General features: G+C 43.1%; 2 protein-coding genes across 6 annotated transcripts; one reads left to right on the top strand and one right to left on the bottom strand.

Moving 5' to 3' along the window:
• Positions 1–100: 100 nt before the first annotated feature.
• LRRC34 (leucine rich repeat containing 34) lies at positions 101–20,275 on the top strand. Of its 5 annotated transcripts, none has more exons than XM_038183488.2 (11): positions 101–460; positions 10,391–10,513; positions 11,391–11,515; positions 11,714–11,778; positions 12,542–12,625; positions 14,135–14,263; positions 15,926–16,021; positions 17,648–17,802; positions 17,898–18,053; positions 19,450–19,576; positions 19,846–20,275. In XM_038183488.2, exons 1-11 carry the CDS (start codon positions 426–428, stop codon positions 20,047–20,049), a joined length of 1,299 nt encoding a protein of 432 aa, XP_038039416.2. In that variant the 5' UTR covers positions 101–425; the 3' UTR covers positions 20,050–20,275. The 5 variants fall into 5 exon arrangements, with proteins under 5 accessions (XP_038039416.2, XP_012955017.3, XP_071898464.1 ...); XM_072042362.1 differs by lacking the exon at positions 101–460 and adding an exon at positions 9,442–9,710; XM_072042361.1 differs by lacking the exon at positions 101–460 and adding an exon at positions 9,442–9,735.
• On the bottom strand, positions 4,829–9,138 carry LRRIQ4 (leucine rich repeats and IQ motif containing 4). The gene is made up of 4 exons (XM_038183486.2): positions 7,351–9,138; positions 6,314–6,487; positions 5,849–5,987; positions 4,829–5,199 (listed from the first exon to the last, which is right to left on the bottom strand). The coding sequence occupies exons 1-4, from the start codon at positions 8,515–8,517 to the stop codon at positions 4,850–4,852; spliced, it is 1,830 nt and encodes a 609-aa protein (XP_038039414.2). The 5' UTR covers positions 8,518–9,138; the 3' UTR covers positions 4,829–4,849.
• Positions 20,276–20,548: the final 273 nt, after the last annotated feature.

Below are 20,548 nucleotides of genomic sequence, written 5' to 3'. Positions count from 1 at the left end.
TTTCAGATTCTCTGAGCCATGCTTATGCTGCTATGGTGACACTACTATATATGCCTAATCTTGTGAATACTACAATGACTGATGGCAAAAGAGCAATGAGGATTTCAGACAGACACACTGCAGGCTTGCCAGTGGAAGGAAGTGGCTGGGGTATGCACTGATGCAGATGGATGGGCAGTGTGATTACGGCCTCAAGCCTATAACAAAAATGCCTTTAATATAAAGATACTTGAAACCTCTATGTTTTAAAATTTGGTTTCTTCTTCCCCCAAACGTCTGCCCCTTTGGGAATGCTTTAAAGCTACATAATTGTTGGGATGCTTTCCAAATCTCACAGCTCAGGATTATATATCAGTCCAGTAAGAAGAACGCAGACGGAGCTGTTCTGCCTCTGCTCCGGCCCTCGATGCCATCTGATAGTGTAGATGAGTTCTGCATACAGAATCAGCGTGAAATCAAGGTAAGAAACGGTTGATTGGTGTCTTTGCAAGCCTTGGGCAAAGAAAATGCTGCAGAAGGTTAGATCAGATATGTTCTGCTATTTTAGTAAGGATTTGGAATACAGAGTAATTCGTAAGCATTCTGGGTTAGGCTATGAAGAAATTTCAGGATACTTCAGATGCTCCTTCACATCCTGAGGTGTTCCATCTTTAACTGGGTTGAGCTCCCTGCACTGAACATTTTATGACATGCAGCACAAAATCAGACCTTAAGATTGAGGATTCTGATCCCACATTTATCAAAGCCAGTAGGAGTTCTTGGAGTGCCTTCATGCTCTCTGCATTCAGGATTAATCCATTAGCCTTTGAAACACATTGTGACATAAAATGTGTTCTTTTTCTTACTCTAAACATGGAGGAAACCAAGCCAGGGAAGCAAAGGCTATTATTAAAAGCCACAAGGCAGCTTCTAAGTAGGAGCAGAGAATCCTCCTTTACTCCCAAACCTGTTAGAAAAATCACTAACTTGGATCCATACAAGTGGCTCCTGTTTTTATGTTTGATAATTTCTTATTTGGCATTTATTGCCAAATATTGTACCTATTTACACAGAACCAAATTCTGGCATATTGACTTGTGTCATGGAGCCTGTTAACTCACGCATGAGCTCAAAGTCTGCAGTGGGATTATTCATTGGTAAGGTATTTTAGGAAGTAAAGATATTGGATCTGCCCACTGAGTGAGGAGTCTTAGAGAAATCCTGAGGCAGCTTGAGAGATAAAGTACTGCTCAATTAGCCCTGAGTATGTCTACATGCTGCAGCAGTCTCCTGGAGGAGAGGCACAACAGGACCGTTCACTGGCACTTTCCTAACTTGCAAGGACCCCTCAGCAATTCCTCCCACGCAGAGGCAGGTCAATATTCAGCTTTCAGCCTGGGCAACCCTTCCAACACCAACTTCTGGCTGGTCAGGGCTATAACAGCAGCTAACCAGGTTGTGCTGGTAGCCCTTCATTGTTTAATCCATGATTTCACATGAGGGTCTCCCTGGACTTCCTGGTTGCATTTTCAGTTTCACTGAGAAGTGCACTTGTCTCCCCCAGCTCTGAGGACTGTGAGATGAAACAGAGTGCTGTGGCCAGAGGTAGTAGGGAATTGCTGCAAAACAGGATCAGCTGCAGGTATGTTCAACCTCGGAAATGAAGCAAAGAGCCCCTATTCTATACAGGGCTCTCTACAGATACCTTAAAGGAGGCTGTAGAGAGGTGGGGGTTGGCCTGTTCTCCCACGTGCCTGGTGACAGGACGAGGGGGAATGGGCTAAAGTTGCACCAGGGGAGTTTTAGGTTAGATGTTAGGAAGAACTTCTTTACTGAAAGGGTTGTTAGGCACTGGAACAGGCTGCCCAGGGAAGTGGTGGAGTCACCATCCCTGGAAGTCTTCAAAAGACGTTTAGATGTAGAGCTTAGGGATATGGTTTAGTGGGGACTGTTAGTGTTAGGTTAGAGGTTGGACTCGATGATCTTGAGGTCTCTTCCAACCTAGAAAATTCTGTGATTCTGTGAGGGCTAATGAGGGAGTCTTTCAGTCACTCAAGCCAGGAGAAATATTTTCATGTGGAAATACTATCACCTCTGTTTAACACCAGCATACCCAAACTCTTAATCACTTGTCTTCCTGTGACTTTCCCTGTCAAATCTGCCTTTGGTCCAACTGGGAAAATGATTCTGTTCTTTGGGAATCTCTGTGAATCTCTCCTCTCTCACTTGAACCTCTCCATCTAATTCAGACTGTGGTGGGCCTCACTGCTGTGCTATACTTGGGTTCCTCATTCTCAGCTCCAGGGCACAGTGCAGACTCACTGTTAGTAACCTCTCCACTTGCTTTTTTGGATCCCCTTCTCTGTCCTTCACTCTTTTGCAATTCTGTTGTGCCTATTCTACCACTAAAAAGCTTTTATTAAATCCCTTCTATTATCCTGTCTATCTGCCAGTCTTCCTGGAAATCTCTCTTCCATTGTTTTCCTCCTCAGCAGTCTCTGAATCACGCTTTTCTCTGTGCCTCTTCACCTTCACTTAAGGTGAAAAAATTTCCTAAGACACCTCCAGACAGTCAAAACAGCGTTGGTTACCTAATAAGATGGAAAACCAAAACTGAGCAATCCCACTTTTCTGCACTTAAAAGTCCCCGGTTCTCTCCTGCCAGCAAGCATATTACCGAGATTTCAGTATCAACAGGTTCAAGAGCCAAACAGCAATGAGATCCATGCCCTGGATGCAGATGTAGCCACGGCACTCAGAAGAGCACGACCTGGAGCAGAGCTCTAGGAAGAGCTGAGTCTCAGTGACCCTGCCTTTATCACCTCCTTCAGGGTGCCACCAACGCAGGCACAGGGAGGGAGAGCAGGACTGAAGGTCTGACCTGCCAATGAAACTAAGGAGGGTTCTGCTCCCACCCGCTCCTGCAGTTTGGGTCTGCACCGTGGCTGCTCCTAGCTCAACTCTGCACTGAATGGATGTTGCAGACGGAACTCTGTAGGGGTGCGAAGAGTGACTGACGGAGCAAAGAGTAAAAACTAGACATAGTGGATGTCTGACAGGTCACTGGTAGTCCTAGCAAGTGCTGTGGAGAGGTATGTTTGCATATAAATTCGGCATGCTAGAATCACTGCAGAATACTGCATTCTGCAAGCTCACTGTTTTCACATAAACACATTGTACACAGGCATTTTGCAAACTGTCACCAAGCTATCTCAGGGATGAGCTATAAAGCTAAATATTTGACAGCTTGCAGTCATTCAAAGTACTATAACTACAGCGTGTCAAAATGTTAGGGAACATTATTGCAAAAGTGTAGAAATGCTTTTAAAACAGCTCTTTATCCTCTTGCAAGGTACTGCAGACTGTGGTGGAAGTGTGTGTGTGTTCTGGCTGCCTGGAATCCTGCTCCATATTTCCAAACAAGATTTTGATAATTTATGAATGCAAAAGTCATCAAATAGCTGCTAGTATGCAGGGCTACAATTATTGTTTTATTCTAGGTAGGATATACCTCGCTGACTGGAAAATAGGTTTCTCAGTATTGGATGTACAATCCTTTGGAATTCAGAACAATGAACACTTCATTGCACCAGATTCATGCAGATTAGATTAATTTCCAGTTAATCATATGCCCCTATGCTTTGAGATAACGTATTCAGAATGAGAAATCTCAGAATATTTCAGCAGATTTGATATCTCCAGATTCAGCTGGAGTAAATAATGACAAAAGAACTAAAACAAGCCTCAGAAAACAAAACAAAAGTTTTCATTGTAACACTCACTGCTTGAAATGCTTTAATACTACTGCTTGTCTCCTACTCACTTATCTCCACTCACGTTTGCTCTTCTTGTAAATGAGAAGTTCTGTTCCAGTGACTGCACAAAGATCATTTTTTGGTGTTTGCCTTTTTCCCAGGTTTCTGTTTTCCCTTTTCTTTTCCTTTCTTTTCCTTTTTTGTGGCTGCTAGACTCTTCAGTGTCAACAGAGGTCCAATCCCCTTCTTGGTCATCAACCCTTGCCACAGATTTTTGATCTCAAAAAGAGAGAACAGTCTGGTTACCTTGTGGAAAAGGGTAAAAGCAAACAGTTGTGTGGAGCAGTATTACTGCTGGTTATTCTTGATGCAAAAAGCTTGACACACCATGGTCTCCAAAGCAACTCTTATTCTGCATTCAACCACATTGTTTGCAGCTTGACTGACAGCCACCTGACTTCTTTTATTGTGTTACTTTTTCAAGAGGAATTCCTTACCAGGGAGGACACTAACACTGCAGTCCTCCAGACCCTCTGAGTGGGAAATGACTATGTCTACACATTTTTAAATGCCATCACTTAGTTCAGAAGAGAAATTTGGAAGAAACACATTAATTCGTGAAGAAATAGAGACACTACAGAAGGAGAGGAAGAATTTTAGTTTCAGAAGAATCAAAGGCTGAGTGTTTGCCCTTCCTTCCTTCTTGCCTCATACTTTTTTCTGAGTTAATTCATTCCATGGCCCATTGGGTGATACAAACTGCTCTTCCTTTGGGGGGAAAAAAGAAAGAAATGAACAAAAATAACCCTCACACAAAAAAATGTTTTGTTCGATGTGTCAGCAACTGTAACTTCAACTTTCTACAGTCAAAGCACAGTCAACAAGAGTGGCAGATAGATTTGTCTCTAAACAGTGTCTTGACTTAGAGGACCTGACTTGTTTTTAGGGGCAGTAACCATTCCCCTGTCACTGCCCAAGCTCCATTGCGAGTTGCAAGGGCCGTACTGCTGACTGTGACCTGGTGGGGCAGTGACAACCCCCTGCTACGTTTCTGCCAGCTGCCCAGCGCTCTATTTCCTGGTGGTTCCCCATGTTTTACCTTAACATGACCAGTTTTAGAAGTATGGCTCCACAGTAGCTGATGCAAACAATGTTTTAAGGTGTTTTTGATATTGCACAGAGTTCTCTGTAGGTTGTTCTACAAAGTATCTGATTACTAAACCCGCTGCTGCGTGTGTGCATTTGCATTGCTTTCTTAACACAGGTACCTTCAGGGTCATGGCTTTTTTATGTTTTTTTTCCTGTAAGTACTCCAAGATAGCAGATGTCCCCTGACAGCACACTTCGATTGGAGGGTCTATCATAGGATTCCCATCCACAAGGATCACCTCCAGCTGCTGCAGGCTGGCCAAATCCTCAGGCAGCTGGGACAGCTGATTGTCCTGAAGGAGCAGTTTCTGCAAACCTGAATGCACAAAAGCAGAGAGCTGCAACACAAAGAACAGGAATGACGTGGAAGGCAGGAATTCCTACATGCTCCCTATTGGTGAGGCCCAAACAATTCAGTCTGTGTAGGGTAAGAGTTTGTGTATTGAAAATTCAAAGTGCCTCTCTAAGAGTGGAGGGATGGGACTGGGGCTCTCCTAGCAACGCACGAACTTGGCTGGGTGAAGACTTTCACCTGGCAGGCTGGTGGCCAAATCCAGCTTTCAGAAGTCCTTCTAAGTGGTGCACCGGCAGTGTTAGTGAACTGGGGAAGACGGGAAGACTAAGCTGGGGAGTGATCCCAGAAAGCAGGTTCCTCACCACTTCCCTGGGGTCACTGGTGCTGACCCATCAGGTCTTCTCCCATCAGAGGTCTGCTTGGAGCTTGGAGACACCCCGTCCCTGGGCTTCTGGGGTTGGGGAGGGTCACCAGGAAGGACCTCCTGTCCGCTTGGCTTGGGCACAGCACTTCCCTCACCCTCCCACCTCTTAGCCTCTGTCCGTTTTGGCCCTTATAATTACTGGATGAGCACTGCACAATGCACTGCGTTCCTCCTCTCCCTCCTAACCCCGGGATGCTTACTGGTATCTGTGTCATTAGGGCCACAAACACAAAGACTATTTTTCACCTTGTAGCTGGCATACAGACTCTGGGAGCTCCTTAAGGAGGTTGTTGTGACAGTCAAGTATTTTCAAGTGGGTCAATGAACCGACCTCTGGGGGCAGGTATTCCAGATAGTTATTCTCCATATACAGTTCTTTCAGATTCTGGAAAATACATGCATATAATTTTTCAGAACAGAAGGATTTTTCCTTAACTTGCTTTATAATTAATATGCAGAGAACATCAATAAGTGCAGAAGTGAGGTTTAAAAGCTTAGACACTATTGGGATAACTACCAGATAGAGAGAGAGAGTGCATGAGTTTTAAACACTGAGTATTGATATTCCTAATTTAAGAGTCCTGGCCTGATGCTGTACCATGTACCTAAAGAGATCAAGAGAACTTTCAGCCTTGCATTTGGGAGCAGCTGAAGCCCACAAAAGTGCCAGGCCACAGCAACGAAAGATCTTTCCCCTTCTGTTGCTCCTACCTGCAATTTGATGATGTCTCCTGGCAGACTTGTGAACTTAATTCCTTTATTTTGTCCCAGGTATAACCTCTCTAATGATTCCAGGAGAAAGATTTCCATTGGAAAGATACTGAACTGGTTTTCAGACAGGCTAAGGCATTTTAAATTTGTCAATTCTTGTATTTCCACTGGTATCTAGACAGTTGTCAAAAAAAAAAAAAAAAAAAAAAGGATACGTTAAGTCACTTATGCAGTAGTCTTAGGGATTTTATTTTTAGGGGAAAATTTCTAGGAAAAAGTTGTGGGGCTGCACTACTGTTGATTATTTCCTCTGCTGTAGAGATTTCTTATGGGGTTGATTTTCTTCTTAGCAGAAACATTTGTCTGCTTCTTCACCTCCTTTTGTATGCTCAGTGCAGGGGAGAGTCATTAAACAGATCAACTCTGAAAGTGATTCTTATGCATGAATTACTACGTCTGTAAATGCAACCGTTAAGAAGAAAATTGCACTGATGGAAATCTCATTGGAAAAAGGAGTTGCATTTACTTAAAAAAGGGAGGTGTATTCTCAGACCTAAAACTGAGCATGTCATGCTTATAATAGCACAATTTAGAGTATATAACTGTTCTTTATCAAACAAACAGCAAAAGTTAACAATGTTAAAGGCATTAACAATATCACATCCATCTTAAAGTTGCCCTCTGCTCTGGTTCAGTTTGTGATGCTTTGGTTCTACACAAGTGCAGATCTTTATTTTCCCATATGCGCAGAAAAAAGATGCAAAAAACCTGAAGCAGTCCCTTCCCTCCAGTCACTATTTCATCTTTACTATTCCACACGAAGGTCAGTGCTCCTACATTCTTGCTTCTCTTTCCCTCTCTGAATACTCAGATATCAATAATAATGAGTTACCTACGCTCAGGTGTGTGCCAGGTGGAACACATCTCACTTTAGTAGAGAAAGGTGGGACTCAGCTGAAATGAAGAACTTAGACTTTGCAAAATTGGGGGGGGGGGGAGGTCCTCAATAAAATAAAAACAGAAACAAAGACAAATACCTCCTGTATTTGATTGTCATCCAGAGCCAATACTTCCAGGCTTTTCATAGTGCATATTCCTTTAGGAATTTCATCAAAGCAATTTTCAGTCAGATCTAGTACCCTGACACTGGTTAATCTGGTGAAGGAGATGGGTACTTTGTGCAGTCCAGTGTTCCTCAGATAAACACGGGAAAGCGATGTCCAGAAGCGCGTCTGGTATGGGAACTTCTTCAGGCTGTTACCAGACAATTTGAGATCTATCATTTCTGTGAGCTTCTTCAAACCTCGGGGAAGCTTGCGCAGGAGATTGTAAGACAGATCCAGCACAACCAACTTCTGGCAGTATTGCAGTGTAGGAGGAATGGAGGATAACTTATTAAAAGCTAAAAATAGCTTAACTAAGTTTGTCAACAAACCTACCTCTTGCGGGATGAGACTGATTAGATTTTCTTCCAGATCTATTATTTCTAAGTTAGCAATTTGACAAACCTCAACAGGGAAAATTTTGAATCTATTTTTTTTGAGGTAAATTTCCTTGAGTTTTGTCAGGTTCGCTATTTCTTTAGGCAGACACTGTAGGTTGTTATTAGAAAGGCCAAGCAGTTCAACATGGTGGAGGTAGTTGCAGATCTGCACTGGGATTTCCCGCAAGTTGGTTTTGTAGAGCCTGAGCTGACGAAGGGACTGCAAGTTGCTGATAACCAGCAGCGAACTGTAAGAGAGGGGATTGTTACTTAAATCTAAGCTCAGAAGATGTTTCAGCTCCCCCAGTTCTTCGCATATGTCCTGTATGTGATTCTGATTCAAGTAGAGAACCTTCATGTTCCTCAGGCGATTTATGGCTTTGGGGATGCTCACAATTAGGTTCTTTTCTACATGCAGCTCCTCCAGACGCTCTAGACTGAAGACCTCTGGTGAAATGGTTTGCAGTTGCTTATTGGACAAATCAATAAAAAATATCCTGTCTGTGATGTATGGGGGAAAAAGAGCTTTGTTCTCCGGAGCTTTGTTCTCCAGAGCTTCATTCTCCAGAGCTTCATTCTCTGGAGCTTCGTTCTCCGGAGCTTCATTCTCTGTTATTTCTTGTGCAGTCTGAACAAGGTCATCCTCAGAGCAGACAGGTTCATCTTTAGGGTAATGAATGTCCCTTGTGCTGGCATCCACGCTCTCCTGAGACTCAACCATCTGTGCTCCTTATTTTTAATTTCAGAAGAGAAAAAAAAAAAAAAAACAAACAAATCAGCAGTACTCAAACACCTTCTTGCACTAAATAAAGACTGGAAGAATTTAGCATTTAGGGACAGGTTCTGATCATGGCTGTACCACTCCAAAAAAACCTGCTTCCATGCCTTGATATGGAGGGGATGTGTGTACAGCAGGACTGTGACTTGGAACCCTTGGTCCCGACGTGCCCCAACAGGGGGATCAGAGGGTGACCTTTGTGAAGTCAGTGAGGCTGGAAGAAGCATCTTCCTTGGTTCTTAATTTAACAGTGCTGAGTTCTGTCTTCAGCTATGCTGACTGTAAAGCTGACAAGAGCCTTCCTATAAAAAGGTGGTACCTTCTTTTATAACACTCGGTAGTTTCTGAGCTGGAGAGACACCGGTAAGCCTGCTATCTGATAACCTTTAAATTGCAGTATTTGGACTGTGAAAGAGTAAGGAGGTGGAAAGGAGCAACCACCTGGCTGACTGTGTCTACAGGAGTGGGTGGAGGACACCTTTTGGCTGACATTTAAGACAAGCTGAAAGAGAGGAGGGAAAGGCTGAAGTCAGGAGGCAGCCATCAGTCACCTCCTACCTGAGGCCCTTCATGTTCCCCCAGGTGCTTTCCCCAGGTCACCAGAACAAGGAGAAATAACTGAAACAACGAGGTGGGGGAGACCCACACTAAGCTTTGCAGTCTCACGCAGCCATTGTATAATGGCATTTTCTTTTTTATTATCTCTGAATTCAGCATTCTGGAGTGAGCCCTGCATCTTGTGTGGTGAGGAGAGAGCGTGATCCCAGCCCAGCCCTGGGTTTTATGGGGGTCAGAGGAAGGATCTCCTCAGTGGAAAGGAGGGGCTGGGGCACCTCCCAAGTAACCGCTAATCCCCATAGCTACGCTAACTCATGCCAAGGCTCCTCAGAGGACACGGGCATGCCACTGACTAACATACTCTGGGACTAAGCGAGCCCGGTGTGACGGGCTGTGTGTGACGGTGACGCTGCCCCTGCCCGGCCTTCAGACCTCTCCCTGCTGGGCTGGGACTGCTGCCAGAGCCCTGAGGGAACACCGGAGGCTGTGGCCTCCTCCTGCACCTCTCACCCACGGGCAGGCTGAGGCTGCCCCCCCAAAAAGCGGGCACGGACGCTCCCTTGGATATCGGCTGTGTGGTAACGGGCCCAGCCCACGGCACGGGTGTGCACGGGGAGGGTGCTGAGGAGCCGGGAGCAATGGCGGGCCCTGGGAAGCAGCGGCCATGGGGATGTGCTTGCTGTGGTGCTCGGTGCCAGCCTGCTGTTCAGGTGGCACACCCGAGCCGAAAGGTGCCTCCTGTAGCTGCCACATGCACCCCAGGCCCCTTTCAAAGCTCCAGCTTTTGTATCCAGATCCCAAGACACTGGGGGCAGGAGGGCAGTTTGCTCGGGGCCTTGCAGCTTTGCTGCGCTCACTGAGGCTGAGACTCCTCCCAAAGCTTCCCACATTCAGTCCTCTTTTGGGCTGATTGTCTCAGGTAACTGCAACACGGTGGACTAGATTTAATCACAAACAGCAGGAAACAGTCCTTTTTACAAGGAGAAGGGATCTATCTATATGAATATTATGTCTAAAGGTTCAGATCCTCTGTGGTGGCAGATCAGGAATATATACACAATTCCACATTTTTTTTCCTTTTTTCCCCCCTCCCTCTGTATCTATCTGTTATTCCTGTATAACATTTGAATAATGGTAACCCTTTTCAGCCCAAGCCCATTTTTATTGTCATATATCTCCCAGCACAACAGAACTTGCGTCCATGGAGATGTTGCTAGGCTGCTGTAACGATGCAATAACAGTTTGTTTTATTTTCAAGCACTGTCATGTCAGTTCTTCCAGACCTTCACCAGCAGTATTTGCAGGCTTGCCAAAACCTGAGCCAACCTGAAAACCCTTTCATTGCTCGTGTGCTTCAAGAAGCTGATAAAAGTGATAACATGTAAGGAAACAACAAACAGCATTTTTCAGATTCTGCTGAACTCCTTAAACAAGAAGCGGGACAAGGAATTGAACAGTGAGAAAGTTTATGCAGTTTCAGGCTTAAACACAGATCACGCTTAGCATTTACTGCAGAAGTTTTGGTTTGACTCATCTTGAAATCATATTTCAGAAGTTTGTAGCTGTATATCCCTTCTGGACAGCTTTACAAGCAGTAAAATCAAAGGTGAAACGGGTACAGAATGGTGACTTTACATCCCTTAAAGAAGCCAAACCCAGTGTCTATAGTCATTCTAACTCCATTGCGTCTTGCTCCTGTTTAAAAAGCCTCAGCTGCATCCGGTTAGCTTCCAGCTGGTAATGCTTTCCTGAACTGTCTCTGAGTCCTGACAAGGTATTAACCACCCAAACTGTCTCTCCTTGCATGGCAAAATAGGGCTTCCTTTCATGGGTGATCCTAGGAGCAGGATTAATTATCGTTTGGAGAGAGATCCCAAGAGAAGACAGGGTAAGGTAGTGGTTTGTGTTAGCTTTTTATTTTGGGGGTGGGATAGAGTAGATAAAAGAAAGGTAGCAAAGAGATGATAAGGTAACCTCCAGGACAGTTTCTTTATTTTCATTTGCCCTCCCCTCATCTTGCTGTTTCCTGCTCTCTGTGTATGTGTGGTCTTGCAGCAATGCAGTGTCTTGAGAGTATCAAAATGGATAGAGCTTAGGTACAGGGTGAATCATACTGTCTGTTATGGCATTACCACAGTTAGCTACAGCAGCAAGAGCACAAGTAAGGTCGCACATAGATACACTTCTTATATGGAGAGAGAATTCATTTTTCTGTATCACTTCCCCTCTCACGATGTTCTTACATTTTTGTGTTACAGGAAACAGATAAAAGGGATCACATTAAAAATAGCTGGAAATAATCATTTAGTGCCTGTGCAGAGAGTTACAGATGAAGATCTTCAAGTTCTTGCCTTTGTCTTACACAGCTCTATATTTGTCACTGGTGAGTTTTTTCTTTCTGTGTTTGATGTGCTAATATTGTGGTGGTTCAACATCAATGGGCAGCTAAACATCATATAAAAAAATAAGAAACATAAAACATAAGCAGTCTTGACTTCAGCCTTAGTTCATCTTTGTTTCTTTTTGTTCATAGATCAATTAATTGTAGGTATACATTTGTCTCATTCTTCATCTTTTTCAGGTTTGGATCTTAGGTATAATGTATTGACTGATGTTGGAGCAAAGCACATGGCAACACTCCTCCAGGTGCCAAAATGATGTTTATGTTTCAGCAATATGACTTATTTGGCTATGTTAATATTTCTGTGATGTATTTGAGACAAGAATGCATTGGTTTGGCAGAATTCCACTGATTTTGACGTTTGTATCCAAATCCATCCCACTAGAATCTCAGATTGCATTCTCTGGGGGAGATTTTTAATTTCTGAGAGCAAAAGAGTTTGATATTTATCTAGGGTGTCGTGAAGAAGGAATGGTGGAATAAACCAGAAGGCTTTTAGGCTTACATTCAATTAAACAAAGGATGTAATGGTAGTGTCAAGTGTGCCAGGGACTTTGTTTCAGATACTTTATCCTTTCTATTAGCCTTTCTGTGGTTCTAAACATAGGAACCTTTAACACTTCCTTTCCGTCATTGTTAGCACTTGAAATACAGACTGAAAGTGGTGAGTTTCCACTCTGTGCCTGTATTTCTAGAGCTCAGGGGAGTGCCTTCAAGTTCACAAAGTACCTGGAGGTCTACATGTGAGCTTAACCACCTGCCTTGTTTGGTCATACGGGTTCCTAGGTGGCTATTGTAAGCCCCATGAGGATTTACACACTGCTTGTTTTTCTCTCTCCCTCATTTGATGCACTTTAGCATTCTCAAACCACTTCTCCAAATCAGGTTCTGTCTATAAAGTGCAGGATGGAGGTTGTCTGTATGTGTATGACACATCTCCTTTTTTGAAAAGTTCAGGCATGCTCTAGAAAAGAAGTCTCATTGCTTTCTGCTGTATTTGTTCCTAAGGAAAACTCAACTCTGCGGTACCTTAACCTGATGTTTAATGATATTGGCACAAGTGGAGCAGAGCTGATAGCGAAAGCCCTCCATGTGAGTATTAGTCTGAGAGATTTTAGACGTTGGCATCCACTTTGATATTTTCTTGCTTTTGATGAACAGTACTAGTTGTCCTGCCAACATCAAAGTTGGCTGAAAGGGCCCTCTGTCTTCAGCCCATTCAGCATTTTGCTGTAACACAGGGATTGCTTGTTTTCCCAAGGCAGCCTTCAGAAATCAGATTTCATGCAAGAGAAAGTTGCGCTGTGCTGCCATTAATACTTAATTATCACAACTATTGCTCTGGATTTTTGTGTGAAAAATGGTGTGCTATGCTCCAAGTTGTATAATGCCATCAATATTTTCCTTTGAGCTTTTTTTTTTTTTAATTATTTTTGTATTAAGTTTGCCTGTACCTTGATGTCAATGCTTGTCTCAAATCAAGATGTCTGAGACATATTTTCAAAGTTTTGCCTCACAGCAACAGCACAAAAACATGTTAGTTGTTTTTAACGTGGTTTCCTAAGGAAGTGAGGCTTGCATGTACGACTCGTGTTTATGAAACAAGGCTCTCATGGGCTCTTTCTTCCTCCTTCATAGTCTTTGAACTAATTTCAACTAAATCTGGGAGGCCTCCACAACACTAAGGTTGTACGGTAGAGCTGTACAACATCGGGCTTGCCAGCATCCCCCAAAGCTATTTGTGCAGCCCCACAGCAGCATTTGCTGAGCTTGTCCTGCAGGCAGGTGGCAGGACCTGACTGGGGCTCCCCATGGGTGAAGGGAGAGGAAAAAGGAAGGAGATGCTGCAGGGAGGCACTGCACTGGGGGAAAGGGGACCAGGGACATGTGGAAGATGTAAAAGCCATATGAAACCAGGCTTTGTTATAACTTGTGCTCACGGAACTACTTGTTTTGTAATCTCTTACTTAATTATAACCTCTGGTAAAGAGTACAGTGATACTGAGGAATTAAAAATAGAAAACCGCTCTGCATTGCACTTAGGACTTCATCCATTTAAAAGGTGTTTTGTATCCATCGAAATTCTATGGAAAGTGGGGGAGAGCCGCTGACTTCTCTCAACCTCTGATCAGAACTTTCCTGCAAGGACTGATGCATTGATTTGACTGTGTAAAAAAGTCTTACTGAAATTGATTGTCTTTGCTGGGCTTTGATTTCAAAGCCTCTGAGAAACACAAGCAATCTTCTGCTTTCTTAAAGGCACGTTGTATTCTTGTTTAAGTGAGTTTTGGTATAACTTGCATTTCATTTGCCAATGTATGCAGAAATATCTGCCTGGATTATTTTCATGAGTGTGCAGCTTGTGAGCTTACTTGGGAGAAACAAGTTTTCAATTAATTAAGCTTTGCTTCCAGACTCTTGATGTGCTTCCGCTGTGGAAAGCTTGCGTCAACTGCTTAGTCAGTGTTATCACTTGGGCACAATTCTAGAGGGATGTTTTGTCTGTGTGGCAACTAGCAGAATTTACAGGAAAAAGGACAGTTGCTCAGGTGTTATTCTTCTCATTTGAAAAGAATTTTTTTTTTTTTTTTTTTTGTCTAGAGGAATGAAGCCCTTGTATATTTGAGAATGACTGGAAACAAAATAGGAAACCAAGGTGGAATGTACTTTGCTTTGATGCTACAAATTAATTCCACCTTAGAGAAGTTAGATCTTGGAGACTGTGATCTGGTAAGTAAACCAGTAAAATTATCAGCAGTTAACAAAGTCATCGTATGTGTCAGTGTTACAAAGATCCTGTAGTGCTTGCTTAAAGGAAGTGCCCTCTGTTGCCATTGAGTTTGCATTTTGTGGTGGCTGGAGGTAACACAACATATAACAATGCAATTCGTGCTTAGGAAGGTGTGTTGCATAAAGCCCTGAAGTCACAACCAGTGATATATTCGAGTCACTGTCCCTGGGAATTCAGGTGCTTGGTGTTTACATATTCCAGCATTGTTTCTGTTGTTTGTTTGTTACGCTGTCTAAATCCTGTGTGATCAATGATGAAGGGGGTTCTTCTAAAGTGTGCAGTGCTATAAAGCCCGAAAGCCACCCTTTCCATAGCTCTGTTGCTCCTGTTAGAGCTCAACTCAAAAAGGACTTAGGCATGGCAGTGCTGAATTGAATAGGAAGGCCCCTAATTTGATCTCAGGTAACTTGCTGCCTCCTAGGTGAGTGCTGAGGCTCCCTCAAACTGCACTGGGAAATTCAGGAAGGTAGGGACAGGTCAAAGCACTACACAGAGAGCTTCCTGCTCTAGCCAGTAAAAACCATGGATGGCTTTAAACACCTGTGGAGTTACAGCAGCAGGTAGCAAGTGGAGCTGTGAACCTCCTCCAGGTGGTGTGTCCTTGTGAGGTAGCGGGGCTGCAAGGTGGCCATGGTTCTTCTCCCTGCCTAGGAGAATTTGGTGCTGTGTCCCTGCTAGTAGGAGAATGCTCTGGCCAAGCTAGAAGTGAAAATGAGATGGGCTGCTCTCAGCCTTCTGTTAAAGCTGCTCACTTCTCAGGCTAAGTGTAGGTTGGGCATACAGAGTAAGCTGCACTGTAACGTAACAGTTGTGGCTGTCACCTGGAGGTCAGAAGCAAAACTTTATTGTGTTTGTTTCCTGGAATTGCAGCAATTGCTCCCACACTAGAAGGGGGAATACCTTCCAGAAACTGTGGAGGTTATGAATACATAAACAAGGAAAGTGTTGCTGGAGTAAGATTTATTTAAACACTTAGTATGTTTATGCTTGGTAGGAAGCTGACGGAGTTGTTTTAAAATGAAATAGCTTCAGGTGTAGACCAGCCTAATTGGAAAGGAGCAGAAATGTAAGGTAGTGACCAAACCAAGGAAATACAGAAATCCACATTGGCCTGTATACTAGACTCTGACTGCTCTATACCACAGTAATTCACTTCTAGCATGCATTTATCTAGTGGATAAATGTTAGCTAAGACTTTTACTGAAGACCTTGGGGAACACACACAAGCTATATTTTGCTTCATAAATTGGGGAAAAATGAAGTACGGGATTAATTACATAGACAAAGATCTCGCTGAGATGCATTATTCTTGCTTTTTATTTTCTGACTTGCCAAATTTCCTGGTCATTTGTAGTTCTTAGTTTAATTCCATTCTGTTATTCCATGGGGAGTTGGCATCAGTGCCTGTAAGCACTCGCCTACAGCACTTACATTTCTCCAAGGTACAGGGAGGCAGAAATAACAGTATTTCCAAGCAGAGCCCATTCGGTGTTTTTGATCTTCTGACAATCAATTTTAATAAGTCATGGTAAAGTAGTAGCTTGATCTATACATCGGACAGGTTTATCTAAAGGTTGTTTTTTTTTTTTTTTCATTTGCAGGGTACGCAGTGTCTGATAGCAATAGCAACAGCCCTGACTCAGAACAAATCAGTCAAAGCGATAAACCTAAATCGTCCTTTACTATACAGCCAAGAGGTATGTTGGTAGACTGCAGTGCCAGCTCAGTCAGAGAGAAGCATAAGTAAAGTCAATGCTGATGTATTTATGGAAATCTAGACTACGGGACTCTGGGTTTTCTTACAAAGTGATGTAATAAGTTTAAAAAAATGAATACATGTAGAGTTCATTATTATTTTTTTCTGCCACAAGTTTTGTGCCCTCACAAGCCACTCTTGTTTAACTAGGAGGCTAATTTTTTTTTCATCTTAAATGTCTTTCTTGGTATGTACGCCTTTGTTAAACAAAGGGCTGATGGAGATGAGTCGGTACTACTGAACTGGGTATTCCTTCCGCTGCCAGCGCATGGAGAGTTTTATGCATCATTCAGCAAACCGAAGAGATAAAAGCTGTTTAGCAGAATCTAAGGGGAAGAACAAAAGGCTGCTTTTTATCTGAGCAGTGTGATACATGGGCAATTGCCAGAGGCTGCAGCCTAAGGAAGAAAGGCATACTTTAACAATATGCCACATTCACTGCGCTGTGTGGTTTCGTTGTTTCACTATGTGAACTTGAAGCTTAAATTTAACAAGTGAATGAACCTCAATGTAAAACCTATGATGCATCTGCAATCCAAAACAAAGACACAGACCTGCCAAAACAATCGGGTGCTGAAAAGAGAATCAGTACGGCCCTGTTTGCTGGGGGCAGCACCACAGGCCACTGGATGGGTACTTGCACAGAGGTGTGGGCTTTCACCTGCAGGCATGCGGCTTCTGTTGCATCCTTGTAGGCTTTCACCTGCAGGCATGCAACTGCTGTGAATGGCTGCTGGTCCTGCTAAGTCTTGGCCACAGAGCTGGTTCTGCCAGGCTGGCAGCAGTTTTCAGGTGCCTGTGATGTGTATCCCATTTTCCTGATGGCAAGATAATGTAACTAAACTGTCCCGATAGCCAGATCTTCTCATATCCCAAAGGTGATTTAAAAAGTTTGAAGAGATTATAGTTATTTCTTTTCTACTAAGAAGTAGAGGGGGGTAAGGGGTTTGATCTGCCAAGTACAGACTTACAAATAAATTTAAACTGTTGAAAGTAAAGGCCTAGTCTGCATCTGTGAGAGTTCCTATTTGCCATTGTTCCAACCTTCAACCCCATCATCTTCTGAGGCCTCTGGATTGCTCCCTTATTTTTGACTCAAAGAATTCACTCGGTTGCTTTTGTAACTAAATGTGACAATTTCAAAATAAATTTACTGTGTCTTACAGTGACGGGGCATATCTTTCCCCTTAGCAATTCTGTCTCTTTCCATGAAATAAGAGTGTCATGACAAAATGTTTTTGATGTTAGTGCGGGCTGACTCAAACATAGTTTTTTAAAAGCAGTGTCAGGGGGGGAAATTGATCAGATATCAGGGGCATCAATGTTTGAATCATTATAGTTGTAGGGATGTATATATAGTACTGTAAGTCTGCAAATACTTTTATTTTTTCATCTTTTTTGAGTTCTTATAATATGTTGTTTCCTTGCTATTTTCAATATGAAGTTGTAATATACAAAAAAGAATGCTACTAATGAAAAAGTTTTGCTATTGTGCATCTCTCTTACTGAAGCAAGACCACATCTTATTCTAAAATAGAGTTTAATAGAACTTGGTTTGTATTTCTAGGAAGAGACCACAGTCCATGTAGCTTCGATGTTGAAAAATAACTCTTCTCTTGTGGAACTACATTTGTGCAAGCACGAAATTAAAAGATTTGGTGTAGAGCGGCTGTGTGAGGCGTTGTATGAAAACTGCAGTCTGAGATACCTTGATCTTAGCTGGTAAGTTTTACTACATGACATAGCCTTGACTTAACATTAGACACTCATTTTCTTAGTGTTCTTTTAAAAATATAAATATACATAATCTCTTTCAGTAATAGGATAACTCGTGATGATGTGAAATTTTTGGGAGAACTACTAAAACGGAACCAAACCCTGGAAATACTAGATCTTAACTCAAACCGAATAGAAGATGACGGAGCCATCTACTTGAGTGAAGCTTTGGCTTTGCACAACAGGACTCTTCAGGCGTTAGTATTCACGTAACTTCCCCCAGGGGCTGCAGGCATAACCATTCAGGGTAAAAGGAGCTCAGTCTTTGCAGTGGCTGAACTGACAAGAAAATTTTGTGTTTTTATGCTACCATTCAAAACAGAAAAGTCAGGAAGTTCCAAATCTTTTGGTCCAGCTGAGAAAGAAAAAATGTGAGCACCAGATTGTGTGGGATTCATTTGCCTAAGCATAGGTGTCACGGCCATTTGAGGTGCCCTGAGGCCTGTGAGAGATCTGTAGGATGCTGCAGGGAAGCCACACGGGTTCTTTCGGAGACCTGCAGCTGGAGGCTGGGCAAGGCATACTGATGTGTCCTACATGGCACGAGATGCTTGTGTTTGGATAACTGAACGAAGCCCCCTGTAGCTTCACATGAATGATAGGAGTAAAATGCCAGGCCAAGAAATGCCATGCAGGCCAAAGTGCTGACACTTCATGTTTGCCTTCTGTGCCTGTACTTGTTTTGTTCATCTTGGGTCCAGTGCTGCATAGCCTGATACATGCTTGTTCTTCTATCTTTGGTTTTGGGTTGAAGCTTAGATGGGTTTTGTAGAGGGTCTCAGCATCCGGCATGTGATTCACAGCTTCTAGTCATTGTAAGGGGATGAGGGAGGCTATGGGATCTGCTTTGTTCTTGCATAGGTCCCTGCAGTGTGCAAGCGTAAACACAACAGCATCTGTAGGGCTTCAGAATTTTCAGATAATCAGATTCCGTGCAGGGATAAGGCTCTATATTTGTTGATTCTGATCTTCAACAGATAAGAAAATCCTCTGTTGAAGTTAGCTTCCGGGTGAACCCAAAAGAGCTGTAATCTCTCCATCAGGGTGTATTTTGTAGCCCGCATTAAACCTTGCCGGCAGGATGTAAAAGCTGATCAAAGGTGTTACCTGAAGCCATTAGTTTTAAGTAGCAGACTGAGGAGGTGGTGGCTGCTAGGTGCCTCTGAAAGCCTTCCAGGTTTGCTAACATAAAAATAACTGCCAGTCCGCAAAGATCAAAGCTTAGCCTGGCTCCGTGCCAAGGCCTGGGCTTCAAAGCAGGCTACAGATGAGATGTGGCCACCGCACAATAAGTCACTGACACTGGAGAACTGAAGTGAGCAACCTGGCTGCGCAAGTCACAGAAGTGCCTTGAGAAATAGCACAATTCCATGGCCCAAGCTGCCTCTAGCAACCTGAAGAAGGTTTTATAATAGCACTGGACCTAACACAAATATCTCACTGCATTTTATTAATATCAAGTATGCAATTTCAATACCCATATAACTATATAAAATCTATAATAATATAACTCAGTAAAAAAAATATTTTTAACTAAGATATAGGAATGGAGTGGTGTGGCACCTTTGCATAACTACTTTCTCTGTTTATTAGGTTATCAGTAGTAAGCAACAATATAAGTGGCAAAGGGCTCGTAGCTCTTTCACAAGCAATGAAAACAAACACGGAACTTTCCTACATTTATATCTGGGGGAACAAACTTGATGACGCCACCTGTATGGTAAGTGGTTGCTTCTGAACTCTTCTGAGGGTTTTCTTTTTTTCTAAACTGGTTTTCACAGTCACTAAAAGACCACAGCACTTGTAAATCAAGACACTTGATTTACTTCTTAAAAAAATACTTATAATATGGTGCTACTGTAGCAAGTCACCTGTCATCAGCATACTGAAATGACCAAGTACTTGCCGATTGTGTTATATTTTCTAGATCCTTCCTTGCAGCCAAAGTATTGTATTATATGTCAGATTTTTGTTTTTTATTAATGACAGGCATTTTCAGAATTAATCCAGACTGGCCGCTTGAAACCTGATTGTACAGATGTGGAACCCTATGAAGTGGATGGGCACGTTTACCTTGCAGAGCTCTCCCACGGCCTGAAGAAGCATTACTACTGGACACCCAGTTACGGGGAGGTAATGAACAAAGCTGCAAACGCCAGCCTGGCAGTTGGAGCTGTTTCGGAATACTTGTAAGGTAGGAATAGCCTGAAGCCATAAATGCTTGAGGTTTTTCCACCTGGCTTCTAGTGAAATGGATGACATCATACTTACTGCAGGTTGTTTCTTCAGGGTCTCTAGTCTAGCAGGAGTATAAAAACAGTTGGAAGTGGTATTAGAGATGAGATGTTGAACCAGTAGCCATAAAATTTGTTACTAAATAATGCCCAATCTATTAAAAGCCTATTAATATGAAAATGCATTAATTCTGCTAGTCATTTCTGTTGCGCATGCATCTCCTGTAGGGACATGGCTTTGTGGGTGATACTGGTGGTAGAGGGATGGTTGGAGGTCTTTTCCAACCTTAATGGTTCTGTGATTCCACGCTTCCCTTGCCTTACTGTAGTTAGATGTAGTTCCATTGCCCTTCCTGGGCTGCAGTCAGGCTTCCCTGTAGCAGGCAAAGCCTGCAGGTTGTGTTGTTTTGTCTCTGCAGGCTGGAGGCCAGCCAGGCAGACTGAACTGATAAAAGCTT

The sequence above is a fragment of the Anas platyrhynchos genome, chromosome 9, assembly GCF_047663525.1.
Source record: "Anas platyrhynchos isolate ZD024472 breed Pekin duck chromosome 9, IASCAAS_PekinDuck_T2T, whole genome shotgun sequence".
Lineage (NCBI taxonomy): Eukaryota > Metazoa > Chordata > Aves > Anseriformes > Anatidae > Anas > Anas platyrhynchos.
Note: the sequence above shows the minus strand (reverse complement) of the source record. Positions and strands in the feature narration are given on the sequence as shown.

What these genes read in the sequence shown, in the direction of transcription:
- LRRC34 (XM_038183488.2), top strand. Translation starts at nt 426, where the DNA reads ATGAGTTCTGCATACAGAATCAGCGTGAAATCAAG. An exon ending in TGATAGCGAAAGCCCTCCAT is followed by an intron (nt 12,626 to 14,134) that starts GTGAGTATTAGT and finishes TTTTTTGTCTAG; the next exon opens with AGGAATGAAGCCCTTGTATA. An exon ending in ATCTTGGAGACTGTGATCTG is followed by an intron (nt 14,264 to 15,925) that starts GTAAGTAAACCA and finishes TTTCATTTGCAG; the next exon opens with GGTACGCAGTGTCTGATAGC.
- LRRIQ4 (XM_038183486.2), bottom strand. Translation starts at nt 8,517, where the DNA reads ATGGTTGAGTCTCAGGAGAGCGTGGATGCCAGCACAAGGGACATTCAT. An exon ending in ATGACAATCAAATACAGGAG is followed by an intron (nt 6,488 to 7,350) that starts GTATTTGTCTTT and finishes ACAACTGTCTAG; the next exon opens with ATACCAGTGGAAATACAAGA. An exon ending in GAGACATCATCAAATTGCAG is followed by an intron (nt 5,988 to 6,313) that starts GTAGGAGCAACA and finishes TGTATTTTCCAG; the next exon opens with AATCTGAAAGAACTGTATAT.